This window comes from Pithys albifrons, chromosome 25 (genome assembly GCF_047495875.1).
Source record: "Pithys albifrons albifrons isolate INPA30051 chromosome 25, PitAlb_v1, whole genome shotgun sequence".
Taxonomy (NCBI): domain Eukaryota; kingdom Metazoa; phylum Chordata; class Aves; order Passeriformes; family Thamnophilidae; genus Pithys; species Pithys albifrons.
Window position 1 is genome coordinate 5268611 of NC_092482.1, and position 15763 is coordinate 5284373.

General features: G+C 50.8%; 1 protein-coding gene across 1 annotated transcript in view; it reads right to left on the minus strand.

The window, feature by feature from the left end:
- GPATCH8 (G-patch domain containing 8) overlaps positions 1 to 15763 on the minus strand; it is a 69762-nt gene that overhangs the window by 28351 nt on the left and 25648 nt on the right. Inside the window, exon 3 of the mRNA XM_071577676.1 lies at positions 10571 to 10643. Within this exon, the coding sequence (XP_071433777.1) occupies positions 10571 to 10643 (73 nt within the window). The remainder of the gene's footprint in view (positions 1 to 10570; positions 10644 to 15763) is intronic.

Genomic DNA, 15763 nt, shown 5'->3' on the forward strand with positions numbered 1-15763 from the left:
ATTTGTGAGCTCATCCTGTTTATGGCACATTTCTGTAAGGGCTCAGAAACAATCAAGAGATTCAAACAAAGTCTGAACTGTCCATCATCCTCAGTGACAAACACTGAGTCCCAGAGAGGAGAAAGTATTTTCCAAGAACACAAAAACCACACTGTGAATTTAATCCTTACTAAACAGGGGAGAAATGACAAGTAGCAAACATCCCAACCACATGGAAAACTTCCAGTGAGAGCTCAAAACTTCTCAGACACACAAGCCAAGGGTGCCAACCAAGCTCCTTGACTTGTGGAGGAGAAGGCATGAAGTGGAACTTGGGGCATAAAACATCCCTAACCCAAATGCTGAGAATGGACTGAAGAACAACACAGAGGATGCTGGAGCAAGAACACAATTCAGAACAGAAATCAGAGGTAAGAGCTGCTCTGTGGGTTCATCTCAGTAAGTGGAGGGGGCTGAAGGGTCTGGGCTGATTTAAGGCACCACTCAGGCAGGTTGTGCATGGCCATGAGCACTCCCTGCCCCACACTCATCTCTCACAGTTTAATAAAACTGCTTTGCCATCACCCAGCACAAAAGGCCATAAAGGCTCATTCTAAGCCAAGAGAAGGTCGTGTGTCACAATAAACAGGTGTCACTGAAAGCACAAGGATTTCACTGGCTACACCACCCACTAACTCAGCACCTGCAATCAAGGGAAGGATCTTGCTCCTCTAAAAGCAAACATAGGGCAACTGCTTCCCCCAAAGGGCACTGAGGCATTAAGCAAACCTCCCTTTCTGTCTGTGGTCTGCTGGATTTCGACACAGCAGTGGAGATGGCTGTGATGAGAGCAGCTGCCAAAGCCACAGCACCCAGGTTTTCAAGCCAACTCACAGGAAAACACCACCCTTACAACCACTGCAGTGATTAATGTTGCAAACAGAAATATGGAAGTGTTCATAGAATGGATTGGGCTGGAAAAGACCTCCCAGATCATCAAGTCCAACCCTTGATCCAACCCCACTGTGATCATCAGCCCAGGGCACTCTGTGCCCTGGGCTGGTGATCACAGTGGGGTTGGATCAAGACGTGGTGGATTCTCACTCAGTGCCACATCCATAGAATCATAGAATGGATTGGGTTGGAAAAGACCTCCCAGATCATCAAGTCCAACCCTTGGTCCAACTCCAGTCCCTTTACCAGATCATGGCACTCAGTGCCACGGCCAAGCTCAGTTGAAAAACCTCCAGGGATGGGGAATCCACCCCCTCTCTGGGCAGCCCATTCCAATGCCTGAGCACTCTCTCTGCAAAGAATTTCTTTCTCATCTCCAACTTCAATTTCCCCTGGCAGAGCTTGAGCCCATCGTGCCCCCTTGTCCTATTGCTGAGTGCCTGGGAGAAGAGACCAACCCCCACCTGGCTGGAACTTCCCTTCAGGCAGTTCCAGACAGTGCTGAGGTCACCTCTGAGCCTCCTCTTCTCCAGGCTGAACACCCCCAGCTCCCTCAGCCTCTCCCCACAGCACTTGTGCTCCAGTCCCTTCTCCAGCCTCATTGCTCTTCTCAGTTGGGTTGGAAAAGACCTCTGAGATCATCAAGTCCAACCCTTGATCCAACCCCACTGTGATCACCAGATCATGGCACTCAGTGCCACATCCAGTGTCCCCTCCAGGGATGGGGAATCCACCCCCTCTCTGGGCAGCCCATTCCAATCCCTGAGCACTCTCTCTGCAAAGAATTTCTTTCTCATCTCCAACTCCAATTTCCCCTGGCAGAGCTTGAGTCCATCGTGCCCCCTTGTCCTATTGCTGAGTGCCTGGGAGAAGAGACCAACCCCCACCTGGCCACAACTTCCCTTCAGGGAGTTCATCCATGCCAGAACTGAGATTCCCTTGGGGACATGCTGAGATACAAGAAGACAAGACAGTGTTCAGACCCATTTCTTGGGTAAGACTGCCAGGCCATTCCACACCTCAGGAACAAAGGCCCTGTTCAATATTTTTATCTGCTCTTCTCTGTTTGCTCGTATTTATTACACAGCTCCAGAACCCAGAAGGAAACCCAACACCCTCATTCCCTCAGCAGCTCACTGTTCACTGTTCCCTGTTCCCAGGCTGACACACACCCACCCTCTGCCTCCTGAGCCCAGAGGGCCCAACACATGGCAAACACATCCATGCCTGAGCGGGGCCATTTGGTGAGCGGGTGAGCCGAGGGCTCGGGATGCCAGCCCTGAGCTCGGGATGCCAGCCCTGAGCTCGGAAGGCCAGCCCTGAGCTCGGAAGGCCAGCCCTGAGCTCGGAAGGCCAGCCCTGAGCTCGGAAGGCCAGCCCTGAGCTCAGAAGGCCAGCCCTGAGCTCGGGATGCCAGCCCTGAGCTCGGGATGCCAGCCCGGAGCTCGGAATGCCAGCCCGGAGCTCGGAATGCCAGCCCGGAGCTCGGAATGCCAGCCCGGAGCTCGGGATGCCAGCCCTGAGCTCGGAAGGCCAGCCCTGAGCTCGGGATGCCAGCCCTGAGCTCGGGATGCCAGCCCTGAGCTCGGGATGCCAGCCCTGAGCTCAGAAGGCCAGCCCTGAGCTCAGAAGGCCAGCCCTGAGCTCAGAAGGCCAGCCCTGAGCTCAGAAGGCCAGCCCTGAGCTCAGAAGGCCAGCCCTGAGCTCGGGATGCCAGCCCTGAGCTCAGAAGGCCAGCCCTGAGCTCAGAAGGCCAGCCCTGAGCTTGGGATGCCAGCCCGGAGCTCAGAAGGCCAGCCCTGAGCTTGGGATGCCAGCCCTGAGCTCAGAAGGCCAGCCCTGAGCTCGGAATGCCAGCCCTGAGCTCGGAATGCCAGCCCTGAGCTCGGGAGGCCAGCCCTGAGCTCGGGAGGCCAGCCCTGAGCTCGGAAGGCCAGCCCTGAGCTCGGGATGCCAGCCCTGAGCTCAGAAGGCCAGCCCTGAGCTCGGAAGGCCAGCCCTGAGCTCAGTGCCACAGCTGCAGCTGCCAAGGAGCCACACTGGTGGCTGAGCTCAGCTGCCTGGGTGGGCACAGCTCTGAGGGGCCCAGAGGCAGCACACACTGTGTGTGGTGCCCACCTGGCACAGCCCTGGCACAGCCACTCGGCCCCAGCTCTGCCACAGAGGGGGATCTCTCGGGATTGGGTATTCCCTGCCTGAGCCCTGGGATCACCTCCTCACCTGCAGCTCTCTCATTGGCCTTCCCTCTAACCATTTTCACTCTGATAGCTGTAGGCAACATTTGTTGGATAGTAATTAAAATAAAAGAAAGTACCTAAGTTTTGCATGCCTATTGTTTTTTATTTTTTTCACAGAGTGTGTGTTTGTTCTTCTCCCAGCTGAAAACATATTCAGTATAAACATAGATAAGTATATCACGACATGTAAAATTGATCTATCTAAAAACAGTGCAGGGAAAAAGCTCTTCAACATAAATATATAATTAATAAGTCAAATAGTTCTAAAGTTATTCACAGTGTAATATGACAAGTTGCAATAAGGTATCAAACAAAGGAAAGGATGTGAGAACATGGGAAGTAAATCCTCATTTCTAGCTAATCATCCTTTACTCTCCTTCAGCTGTTCCTTACTACTGTAGGTTCATCTTGTTTGCTCTTTTGCATGAATTAGTTTGCTCCTTTTTTTGTGAAAAGACACCACTTTTCTACCTGTATTTGAACTGTTTCCAGCATAAGAAGATCTAGATATTATCTGTACGTGGTTCCAGCACGTGTCAGATGCTCCTGCTCTTTCACTCTGCTCATCCTTTGGAGCAGGAGGGGATGTTTTCCCCTGTCTGAACAGATTTAGGGAACAATGTGCCAAGCAGAACTGCACTGTGGTGATACTGGAGGAGGAGGGTGCTGACTGTATTTATCAGCAGAGAATTTGCAAGTCAGAGCAGAAATCTACTTGGGCTTTTTTTTTTTTAATTGAATGATTTTTTTAATTTAAATGAATCAGGCAACAAAAACATAGTTTGATGAAGGAACTGAATTTTGGCATTTTCTAACAGATTTGATAACTTGTCTTTGCTATCTAGTTATATATAACCCTGAAAGGATAAACTGAGCCCCAGACACTTGTGACAGCTGTTCCCTGTGTCACTTTTACAATTCATAGAATTATAGAATGGATTGGGTTGGAAAAGACCTCCGAGACCATCAAGTCCAACCCTTGGTCCAACTCCAGTCCCTTTACCAGATCATGGCACTCAGTGCCACGGCCAAGCTCAGTTTCAAACCCTCCAGGGATGGGGAATCCACCCCCTCTCTGGGCAGCCCATTCCAATCCCTGAGCACTCTCTCTGCAAAGAATTTCTTTCTCATCTCCAACCTCAATTTCCCCTGGCAGAGCTTGAGCCCATCGTGCCCCCTTGTCCTATTGCTGAGTGCCTTCCTACAATTGTTGGGAGCACATCTCCATCCACAGCACTGCCCTGATAACCCGTGCAGGGTTATGGCTTTCAGCCTGACTGGAAGGGAACAAGGGGGCAGGAAGGGTTCCCAGACCCACATGGCACTGCCAAGAGCACCCAAGACACGGCCCTGCCCTCTCCTCTCAGTGTTACATCAGCAGAGCTGCTCCCCAGGAAGATCCAACTCCCTTCCAGAACATTCACTCTGAAAGGATGCCAGAATTTGCTAAAAACACAAGCAAACATGAAGAAGTTATTAATACAGAGGAAGAGGAATCAGGGAACAGAAGGCACTTCTTGAGGCCCAAAGGCTACAGGGGAAGCTGCTGCCACTGCAAGGACCTTCCCCAAGAGGGATGTCCCTTCTCTAACACAGCCACCTGCTGCTTCTGTTCCCTGAGCACTGGGGTGAGCCAGCAGCCACCCACCTTCCAACTCCACTTGCACTGAACATTCCCAGCACAGTCCAGTGCTGAGGAGCTGCCTCAGTCCCTGAGGAACAAACAATCTGGGCTCAGAGGTGACCTCAGCACTGTCTGGAACTCCCTGAAGGGAAGTTCTGGCCAGGTGGGGGTTGGTCTCTTCTCCCAGGCACTCAGCAATAGGACAAGGGGGCACGATGGGCTCAAGCTCTGCCAGGGGAAATTGAAGTTGGAGAGCAGAAAGAAATTCTTTGCAGAGAGAGTGCTCAGGGATTGGAATGGGCTGCCCAGAGAGGGGGTGGATTCCCCATCCCTGGAGGTTTTTCAGCTGAGCTTGGCCGTGGCACTGAGTGCCATGATCTGGTAAAGGGACTGGAGCTGGACCAAGGGTTGGACTTGATGATCTCAGAGGTCTTTTCCAACCCAATCCATTCTATGATTCTATGGATGTGGCACTGAGTGAGAATCCACCACATCTTGATCCAACCCCACTGTGATCACCAGCCCAGGGCACTCTGTGCCCTGGGCTGATGATCACAGTGGGGTTGGATCAAGGGTTGGACTTGATGATCTCAGAGGGCTTTTCCAACCCAATCCATCCTGTGATTCTGTGATTCTAAGGCCCAGTTCCACTCTACACTAATCAACCATTTTTAACTGTTCCACAGCAAAGGACTAGATTGTGATTCACCTCTCAGAGATACCACACAACATCAGGACAATTCCAGCCTCGGGAGTACTGTGGGAATATGAATTAAAATTATGTTTTTAAGTGTATCAATACAGGACACAGCTTGTGGAATAGGGAAATGTTTAACTGCTTTCTGTACTGGTGTTGGAGCTGCTTTTAAAGGGTCAAGGCTGCAGCGAGGCAAGAATGTTTCCTAAAGAGAAAACTTTAAAGAGGCAAATCTAGAAAAGTGTGTTGAATAATTACAGTCATTATCCAGACTGGTTAAGGGTGAGCTGGACCTGTCCACCAAAGCTGGGAAATCCTTCCCCAGAGTCCCTTCTGTATGGCCAGGAAATGTCACACAAAGCTTCCCACTGTGCCCCCCAAACCCTCCCCAGCCCCTGCCAGGACCAAGGAAACAGCAGCATAACCTGTTCAGCTTCCCCTCATCTAATTAAATGAGACTAAACTATTGGTTTTAGTCTTCCAGATATACCTCTAAAGTCCTATTACCTCAAATCAAACACACAAGTCTAAAAGCAAAAAAAAAAAAAACCCAGAAGTTTCAGTGCAATTATTTTTTAAACAAGACTTGTCAAAAAAATTGACAGCAAAAACTTGAAGAGCTTATAAAAATATTTTCAAATGTGTGATTAAAATTATACCATTTCTGCATGTCAGTCTCATGGCTTTCCATAATAATCCTTTAACTTAATGGGAAATACTCATTCCAAGAGAAATCATTGGAGTATTTGAATTCAGGTTTCTCTCAGCCCTCTCAGTCCCTTCTGCCTTATGTAACTCCTGATTTATGCACCATCCTCGGGCTCATTTAGCACTTCACAAAAAGGTCAGCCAGTGTTTTTTACCATCTTTTGCTAGTTCCATTTTCCCAGCAGAGCACAAAATTCCAGATTATCACCTACACATGTTCCCCCAAAGATGAGACAGGGTACAGTCCCCATCTTCTCACTTGTCAGAGCACAACCATCACACATCTCCACAGAAATGTGGCTCCCCAAGCCACACTTTCCAAATTGAAAAAGATCCCTGTCAACTGGCAAGCCCTTCTTCTGCTTCTTCATATTCAGTGGCTTTTAGCAAGTTGAAGCACCATTTCCAAATATAACCCAAGTAGTTTGTGGGGGAAAAAAAGCCATGAAAAATATGAGAAGAGACGAGCAGAGAGAATGACTGTGCTGAATTCGTTATGAGCATCTCTGAAGCAGGAGTGGTGTGGTCAGAGCTGACAGCTCTGCCCTGCTGATGCTCCATCAGCACAGCTCCAAATAAATAAAAGATGCAGATGCTTCTTTCCTACCCCAGTGGCTCAGCTCTTCTCACTAACAAGAGTTCCACCCCAGGGCAGCTGCTCCAGTGGGGACAGAGCGACTCTGCTGCTGGAATTTGGCTGGGAATGAGCCACTCTGGGCCACAACAGCAGGTTTTTACCACCAGCAATTGGCAAGTGTGAATTTTAGGCTGTTCCAGCTCCCATCCAGAGGCAGCTCAGCATCCTCAGCACAGGATTCCACCCACACTGGGAACTCAGGATGAGGGAAGCCATCCCAGGGCCTGCAGGGGAAGTTCTTGCTGGACAAGACAACAGCCTGACTACCAGAGACAAGTATTTCTGCTGGCAAGAGTAACAGGACAACTTTGGGCCTCACAGAACTGAAGAGGGAACCCCAGTTCAGATGAACATCTAGAACTGACAGTGACACAAAAAACTCAGCACACTGAACTTAAAACTTGGTTGTAATAATGCCAAGTTCATGGGTTCAATCCCCTGTGTGGGCCACTGACATAAGAGTTGGACTCAATGATCCTTGTGGGTCCTTCCAACTTACAATAGTCTGTGATTCTGATTCTGCATTTCTGAACCAGAAACTTCTCTGCTTCCCTCTAAATTAAAGTGCACAGACAAAGGATGAATGAATGCAATACCAATTCCATGTATGCAATCCAGAACTTTGGAGGGTTTGATGCAAGGGCTTTTTGCAGGAGGTCAAGCCTTGAAGGGGTTCAGGCTCTGCTGCACCTCCTCACCGTGGGCTGAGATTTGAGGCTCAAGCAGAGTGTGAAGCAAGAAGAGTTTAACAGGGACACTCCTACACCTCTTTAGAAACCTTTGCTGGGCCTTTCTGAATGTGGAAGAACTTTTGTTCTGCTCCTCCATTCTCAGCTCACATCAAATGATTTCACTCTTCAAACTCCAAGAATAAAACTGGATGCAAATGTTTCCTTCCTGACATTTTGTATTTGGATTTTTGCGACAATTCATGCAAAAAGGTCACTGGATAATGAAATAAACACTCCCAACACGAGCCTCATCAATGCCACAGGCAACAGGCACAACCTCTGGCTGCTCAGCACTCAGGGAGGAAAGCTGGAGCAGCAGGACCCCTCTGGATCCTCTGCCTGCCTGGGACATCAGCTGGGAAGGTGGAGAGGGCACTGCTCCCCTTCCAGAAGGTCAAAGGCACCATGAAATTCCTGCACATGCTCCAAAGCCTCCAACAGGGAGGTTTCAGCACTGAACTGGGTTAAACTGGATGGGTTATTTTTACTCCTGTGTTCCCATTAACATGCAGGAGGAGCAGGAAAGCCCTCCCAGGCCATATCCATGACTTGGCTGTAGCTCCCAGACACTTCAAACCACCAGAGCTTCAGTAATACGTGAGGAAGAGACACGGAACAGCCTCAGCACAGCAGAGGGCACAGCGGGAACATCTAAATGGGGACAAGGATCAAAGTGCAAATTCCTGCTGGGCCCTTGGGACATGGTGACACTGCCATGGCAGCCCCTGGGACATGGTGACACCGCCATGGCAGGCCCTGGGACACGGTGACACTGCCATGGCAGCCCCTGGGACACGGTGACACCGCCATGGCAGCCCCTGGGACATGGTGACACTGCCATGGCAGCCCCTGGGACATGGTGACACTGCCATGGCAGCCCCTGGGACATGGTGACACCGCCATGGCAGGCCCTGGGACACGGTGACACTGCCATGGCAGCCCCTGGGACACGGTGACACCGCCATGGCAGGCCCTGGGACACGGTGACACCGCCATGGCAGGCCTGGGGCATGGTCACACCACCATGGCAGGCCCTGGGACACGGTGACACCGCCATGGCAGGCCCTGGGACACGGTGACACCACCACGGCAGCCCCTGGGACATGGTGACACTGCCATGGCAGCCCCTGGGACACGGTGACACCACCACGGCAGCCCCTGGGACATGGTGACACCGCCACGGCAGCCCCTGGGACATGGTGACACCGCCACGGCAGCCCCTGGGACACGGTGACACTGCCATGGCAGCCCCTGGGGCATGGTGACACCGCCATGGCAGGCCCTGGGACACGGTGACACCGCCATGGCAGCCCCTGGGACACGGTGACACCGCCATGGCAGCCCCTGGGACACGGTGACACCGCCATGGCAGCCCCTGGGACACGGTGACACCGCCATGGCAGTCCCTGGGACATGGTGACACCGCCATGGCAGCCCTGGGACACGGTGACACCGCCATGGCAGGCCTGGGGCATGGTCACACCACCATGGCAGGCCCTGGGACACGGTGACACCGCCATGGCAGCCCCTGGGACACAGTGACACCACCATGGCAGGCCCTGGGACACGGTGACACCGCCACGGCAGGCCCTGGGACACGGTGACACCGCCACAGCAGCCCCTGGGACACGGTGACACCACCATGGCAGCCCCTGGGACATGGTCACACCACAACGGCAGCTCCTGGGACACGGTGACACCGCCATGGCAGCCCCTGGGACACGGTGACACCACCACCTCCTGTCCCAACTCCAGACCTGCAGTCCTACCATTCTTGTTCAGTCCATCTCATCAGCACCTTGGGAACAGGACCCTGGGCTGTGCTTTGGGATCCCCTCAGGAACAGGACCCTGGGCTGTGCTTTGGGATCCCCTCAGGAACAGGACCCTGGGCTGTGCTTTGGGATCCCCTCAGGAACAGGACCCTGGGCTGTGCTTTGGGATCCCCCCTGGGCTGGGACAAGGCTCTACCTTGGTTCAAGTCTCTCTGTGTCCACACTGGTGACGCACAGGCAAGAGAAGACACAACAGTCACATCCCAGGAGCCAAAGGCCACAAGGTGACAACTACAACCCCATCCTGAGGTTTGGTCCCAGCAGGGACACCACAGGACTGCAGTGCCCTGCATTAACCAGAGGAATTCCAAGAAAACTGTGCTACAGGAAGCCAGAAGCATTAACCACCAAGGCAGTCCTGCCTAAAAGGTTGAAGAGTCTCAGTCCAAGGGATTCATGTGCATTTCCAGAGCCTGGAGAACCCGTTATCCCTCCCCAGCCCTGCTCAGCACAGACACACCCATCTCTACAGCCCCACTCAGGGAAGTTCAGATACAAGGCCCCAGGTCTCCATCCTATGGGTATGGGAACATGAGTGAGTTGCTCTGAGGACCTCAGGGCACATCTGAGCTTCAAACACTTCCAGAGGTTTCTGCAGAAACGGGATTTGGTGTCACAGGAAGAATTCAGGCTCAAGGTAGCAAGAGGAGCAGGTGTTCTGGTTCAACCAGCCCCTTGGTGTCCCAAGGAGATTGGCTGAACCCCTGACAAACATGCTGGGAACAGGAACAGTCAAACCTGTGACATCCCTGTGGAGAGCCAGGAGTGAGGCTCTCCCATCATCCATGAGAACCTCTGCCATCACTTCCCCCCTTCAGGGGGCCCTTTACTCGCCTTCCAAGGGCTTCTGAGCCCTGTGAGCACACACAGATCTCTGGGACTACTAAAATCTTTAATTCTTTTAATCCAGCCAGCAGAGCATCATCCCATGTGGCAGCTGCACCACTCAAGTTGATCCTGCTCCCTGCAGGGTGACTCTCACCCCACACACACCCCACGTCTGACCTGCCCCACCCACTCCCAGACTGCTCCACACGAGACTCAACAGTGCACTGGTTTGCATATATTAATAATGGAAAGAAAATCTACTCTAGGAACAAAAAGCAGAGATAATGTTGTTACAGACCAGGCTGGTGTTGCAGGTTTCAGACACGAGGGACTGGACTTACCCTGCAGCGACTTCCCCAGTCCCTGGCCCAGCTTCCAGCCATGTTTCTGGAGCAAGCGGTGTCCAATATTATCCTGACAGACAGAACAGAGAAAACAAACCAAAAATATTCCAATAATAAATTCTTCCCTTCCCGCTGACATTTAAACATGTGATGAGCAAGAGATTTTTCTACATATATATGCATGCAAAAAAAGCTACTGAAAAGGCAATATATGCCCAATAAAAGGGAAGACAAATGTCAAAAATTGCTGGCTAGAATTTTTCCAGGGGGATGGGCATCAGGGAGGGTCACTTTCTGATGGTGTGCTGGGCAACTTTTGTGCATCACATTTAAAATAAATAAAAAATAATAATAATAATAAAAAAAGCAATGTGGGAGAAAATAAAGTGTACCAATAAAAATTGACAGTAAAAAGCATAAAATCAAGCTATTTATACAATCATATCCATCACCTAGATAGCACCACTTCAGATTTTTTTGGTAAAGAAAATCTACAATGTGTTTAGTCATTTTGTTTGTGTGTCAGGCTTTTGTAATACTGAGTAAGTTGTAAGTGCAAGACTGCCCCACCACTAGAAACCAAAACACAATCAGAGCAAAATCCAGGCTAGACTTGATTGGGTTTTTTTATATATGTATATATATATATAAACTAGCATGCAGCCAATATTAAACTGAAAAAACAGTGAGGTTAGTAAAACAAAAAAATAAAATCAATTAAATAAAATGAGCTCAAGCACAGACTGGGTGATGCATTTCACATGTAAACTAACAAAAATACTAAGATGTTAGAATGAAACAGGCCTAGCAATAAGTTAACAGCAAGGAACCATTAGTGCATGTAGGGGAAACAATAAGCATAATGTCTCATCTTCCAAAAAAAAAAGCTATTTTGGAATAAGTGGAAATACTGACGCAGCAATTAAGTGCCAGCTTTTGGCCTGGGGCTGAGCAGGGTCAGGGTGGGAAGGGTTGTGTTTTTATGCAGGATTTGTGCCCCCAGACACAGACAGAGCTCACAGCACCCCCCACCATCCCACTGCCAGCTCTGCCCCTGGGACCAGTTTACCCAGTTACCAACTGCCAGCTCCACAAAGGAGGACTCTTGGCTGGGACCACGTTCACCTTCTAATCATAAAAAATAAACATCACAATGAGATATGCACTTGTTGATTGTTAATTCTCACAAGGCAAACCACAACTCGAGATACACAGAAATATCCTGGATTGTGACAGGCTGTGAACCCGTAACGTGCACAAGGAATCTTAAAAAATAATTATATATATGCTGAAGGTTTCTTTAATTAAATAAGAAAGCCATCAACAGAAACCAGACTAGCAGTGGTTCTGTCACTCCACAGGGTCTGCAGAACTCTGGAGAATCAGCCTCAAAGGCACAGCTTTCCCAAAGGTATGGGCTGCATGGATATACTTTTCCTCCAAAAGATGTTATCAAGCATAAATCTGGATTTTTTTCTGATACACCAGTAAAAGCAAGACACTGTCTGGCTGTTTCTCAAGGAAAACTGTCTGTCTGTCCCACAGAACTGGCTCTTCCCCAGGACATAACCAGGGCTACATGGGGGAAAAATTAAACCAGGAGAAGTGAGGGAATGTCTGGGGATAAAAGCAACAAACCAGGATGGATTCCCACCACAAACACCATGGGGAGGACTGGGACTGTCTGCTGGGAAGAGGAGGAAAACTTACCTGCAGGCACCCCAGAGTGCCCAGTCCTGGAGCTCAGGGCTGGGATAAGGCTCTAATTGTCCTGCCCTGACAAAGCACCATTGAATGAGTCTCTCTGTGCTGACACAAATGGCTGCGTTTCCCAAAAAAAAAAAAAAGAAAAGAAAGAATCCAAGGGACAAGGAGTACTTTGCATCTTGGCCAAGTGGAGATGAGACATTGTGCTGACTGTGTGTGTTATGAATGCACTAAAATAAAGACAGATGAAGCAGAATGCTATTCCAAAAGCAGTGCAAGTGGAGTGAAAGCATTTCCATACGAACCTGGCTTTAAAAACTGGGCTGTCAAAAGAACAGTTAAATGTAACACAAAGTAAGAAACTGTCCAATCACTAATGGTAGTTTTTTTTTCTTTTGCTTTGTTTTCAATTCACTGCTTGCAAGTAATGTATTTATTAAAGAAGAGTGAAAGCATAAAATAAATTCAACAAGTCAAGACCAGCTGGGAGATTCAAGAGCGGTGTGTTGTGACTGACACAGTGAAGGGGGAACAAATGTTAAAGGGAAAAAGAAAAATTTAGAAGGGTTATACACATTAGCACCACTTTTACAGAACCACTCAAGAGGATGGTCGGGAGTTGTTTGACATAAATTGGAATTATGCCTGAACATGGTCCTGTCTCAGTTCCCAGCAAGGGGGTGGTTTCCCCAGCCCCATTTTTTCCATTTGGTTTTTTATGCAGTGGAGCATAATTTTAAATTCCTAATTTTAAATCCTATTGAATTGAAATGGAGCATCTTCTGTTTCACCAAACAGGGAGGACGACTCTAGTAATTTAATACAAACATTTGAGTTGGGACCTGGTCATTCCCCTGCTCAGTTCCAGCCACGTTCAGCTCCTCCCTCCATTTCCAAAGGCTCTCTCAGAGCCCTGACAGAGGCAGATGGACAGAACTGCTCTCAGTGCAAATGCTGCCCTAAAAACAGAATTATGGAAGGCCAGGCTTGCTGTGCTCCCAGTCTGCACAGCCTGGGGAGCAGCCAGGGGTACTGGCACCAAATGTGACACTGGGCAGCAAATGCTGCAACAGCCAGCAGCTTTTTTTTGTTTAAATTGCATTTTTAAGTGACAGCTCTCTTGAAGTACAGCCTCTTTAACACAGAAAAGATGGGAGTTTTTTACAGCAAACTCCCCATCCATGTCAAAGCTGTCATTCCCTTTGAACAGACTATCCTGAGCTGCAGTTTTCCTACACAAGAGCTGCTCCACAGAAATGCCACAGCCAGGGAGGGCTGGCACGAGCCCCTCACCTTCTTCCTCTGTCATTCTGGAGCTCTCTGTGGTCCAGCCACAGTAACAGTTACTGAGGCAGCCAAAATAAGTGTCCCAATAGGTGCTGAGTGAGCAAGGGAGCTCTTGTGCACCACCCAAAATGCCATGGGGGCTGTGGGCACTCGTGCAGGGACAACTCACACCTCCCAGCATTATCCCACCCCTCTGGATCTGGTCACAGGGATCACTTCTACTGACAGATGGAGAACTTGGCATTAATGACAAGGCATAATTTTTCCAAAGAGTATGGAAAATGCAAGGTCCTGACTGCACCAAATGCTCACAGAGCTGAGGAAAAACCTCACCCAAACTGGCCTGCCCAATTCCCCATCCTGTGCCCTCACAAGATGCCCTTTGTTGCTTTCCACAGGGATCAGTGATTCCTGAGTGGGACATCCCCAGCAGAAATTTCTGACAAAGCTCCTGGGCCATAGAAAAAAAATATATATTGCTTAAAATGAAACAGAGGTAGAAGAACCCAAAGGTTTTGGCAATGCCTGAGGGGCACAACCCGCAGCTGCATCACGGACAAACCCCAGCACTGGTTTTGCCTGACAGTTTTCCACGAGATCCCCAGGGATGGTGTTCCCATGGCCCGCCCCGGCACGGGCAGGAACCATTCGTCTCTTGAGTGGATTGTAAGCTGTGCTCACTGTGTATGGAGGAGTCCATAAGCAAGGATCGGATGCTACTGGGTGAACCCATGCAAACAAGAGGGTGAAAAGATTCCCAAAACAAAACCTAGAGCTCACTACAGATGACACAATGAAGACCAGAGAGAAAAGCCAAATAGTAATGCTACACCATTCAGCTTCCAGAAGCACATTATTTATAGCGCTGTCCACATAGGGCTGCTGCTAAATGTCAAATCAGCAGCCTCATCAAATGACACTTTGGAACTAGTGGAGTCCACAGATCCGTACAGGTTTCCAGTGTGACACCCCTGGCCTGGCCCAGCCCCACGGCCTGTGCTGGCACAGCCCCAGTGTGGGCATGGGGGGCTCGGGGACCACCTGGCAGGGCTCAGGGACCGCCCGGGGGGCTCGGGCACTGCCTGCCTGGGGGGGGCTCAGGGACTGCCTGCCTGGGGGGGGTTCAGGGACTGCCTGCCTGGGGGGGCCTCAGGGACTGCCTGCCTGGGGGGGCCTCAGGGACTGCCTGCCTGGGGGGGGCTCAGGGACTGCCTGCCTGGGGGGGGCTCGGGCACCTCCTGCCTGGGGGGGCTTGGGCACCACCCGCCCGCCCGCCTGGGGGGCCTCAGGGACTGTCCTGGGGGGGGCTCAGGGACTGCCTGCCTGGGGATGGGGGTCGGGCACTGCCTGCCTGGAGCGGGGGGGGCTGCGGGGGGTGTTGTTGGGCACTGCCTGCCTGGGGGGGCTCAGGGACCACCCTGGGGGGGTTCGGGGACTGCTCTGGAGGTGCTCAGGCACCACCTGCCTGGGGAGGCTCGGGCACTGCCCTGGGGGGGGGCTCGAGCACTGCCCTGGGGGGGGGGGCTCGGGCACCGCCTGCCTGGGGGGGCTCGGGCACCGCCCGCCTGGGGGGGCTCGGGCACCGCCCGCCTGGGGGGGGGATTCAGGCACCGCCCGCCTGGGGGGCTTGGGCAGCATCAGAGAGAGAGGAAGGGACATCTGTTAGTCAGCACAAGGACAAACTAACAAGCTCCAGGGTGAGTGGGGGATCCCCAGCGTGGGTCGGGCCCTGGCACTGCCTGCACGGGGACGGGGCTGCTCCGGGGGCTGGGGGGGCTACGCTGCCTCCTACTCCATCTGCACTGCTGGGACGAGGCACACCAGGAATTCACAGCAAAGAGATTCCATAAACAAGGAGAAATAAAGAATTAACGTGAAGAAAATTCTGGATTCTATTAAAGCTGCAATACTTTGTGACTTCCTGAACTCAGTGCACTCAAAGTACTTCAAAACAAATGCATGCAGCTTCTGGGATTTAGAAAAAGGGTGAAGTGCTCTGATTTTTCAAGGACATCAGACAGCAGTGGTTGCACTGACATGAACAGCCACTGTAAGTGCAGCATCTTTCAAACCACAACAAGAAAAAACGTTACTTGTGGGGGAAAAAAAATTATCAGTATTTGCAGCTCTGAAGAGTCCATTGATATGAAATATTTTCTGCAATTTAGTAATGGAAAATAGCTGGCACTCGTTCAG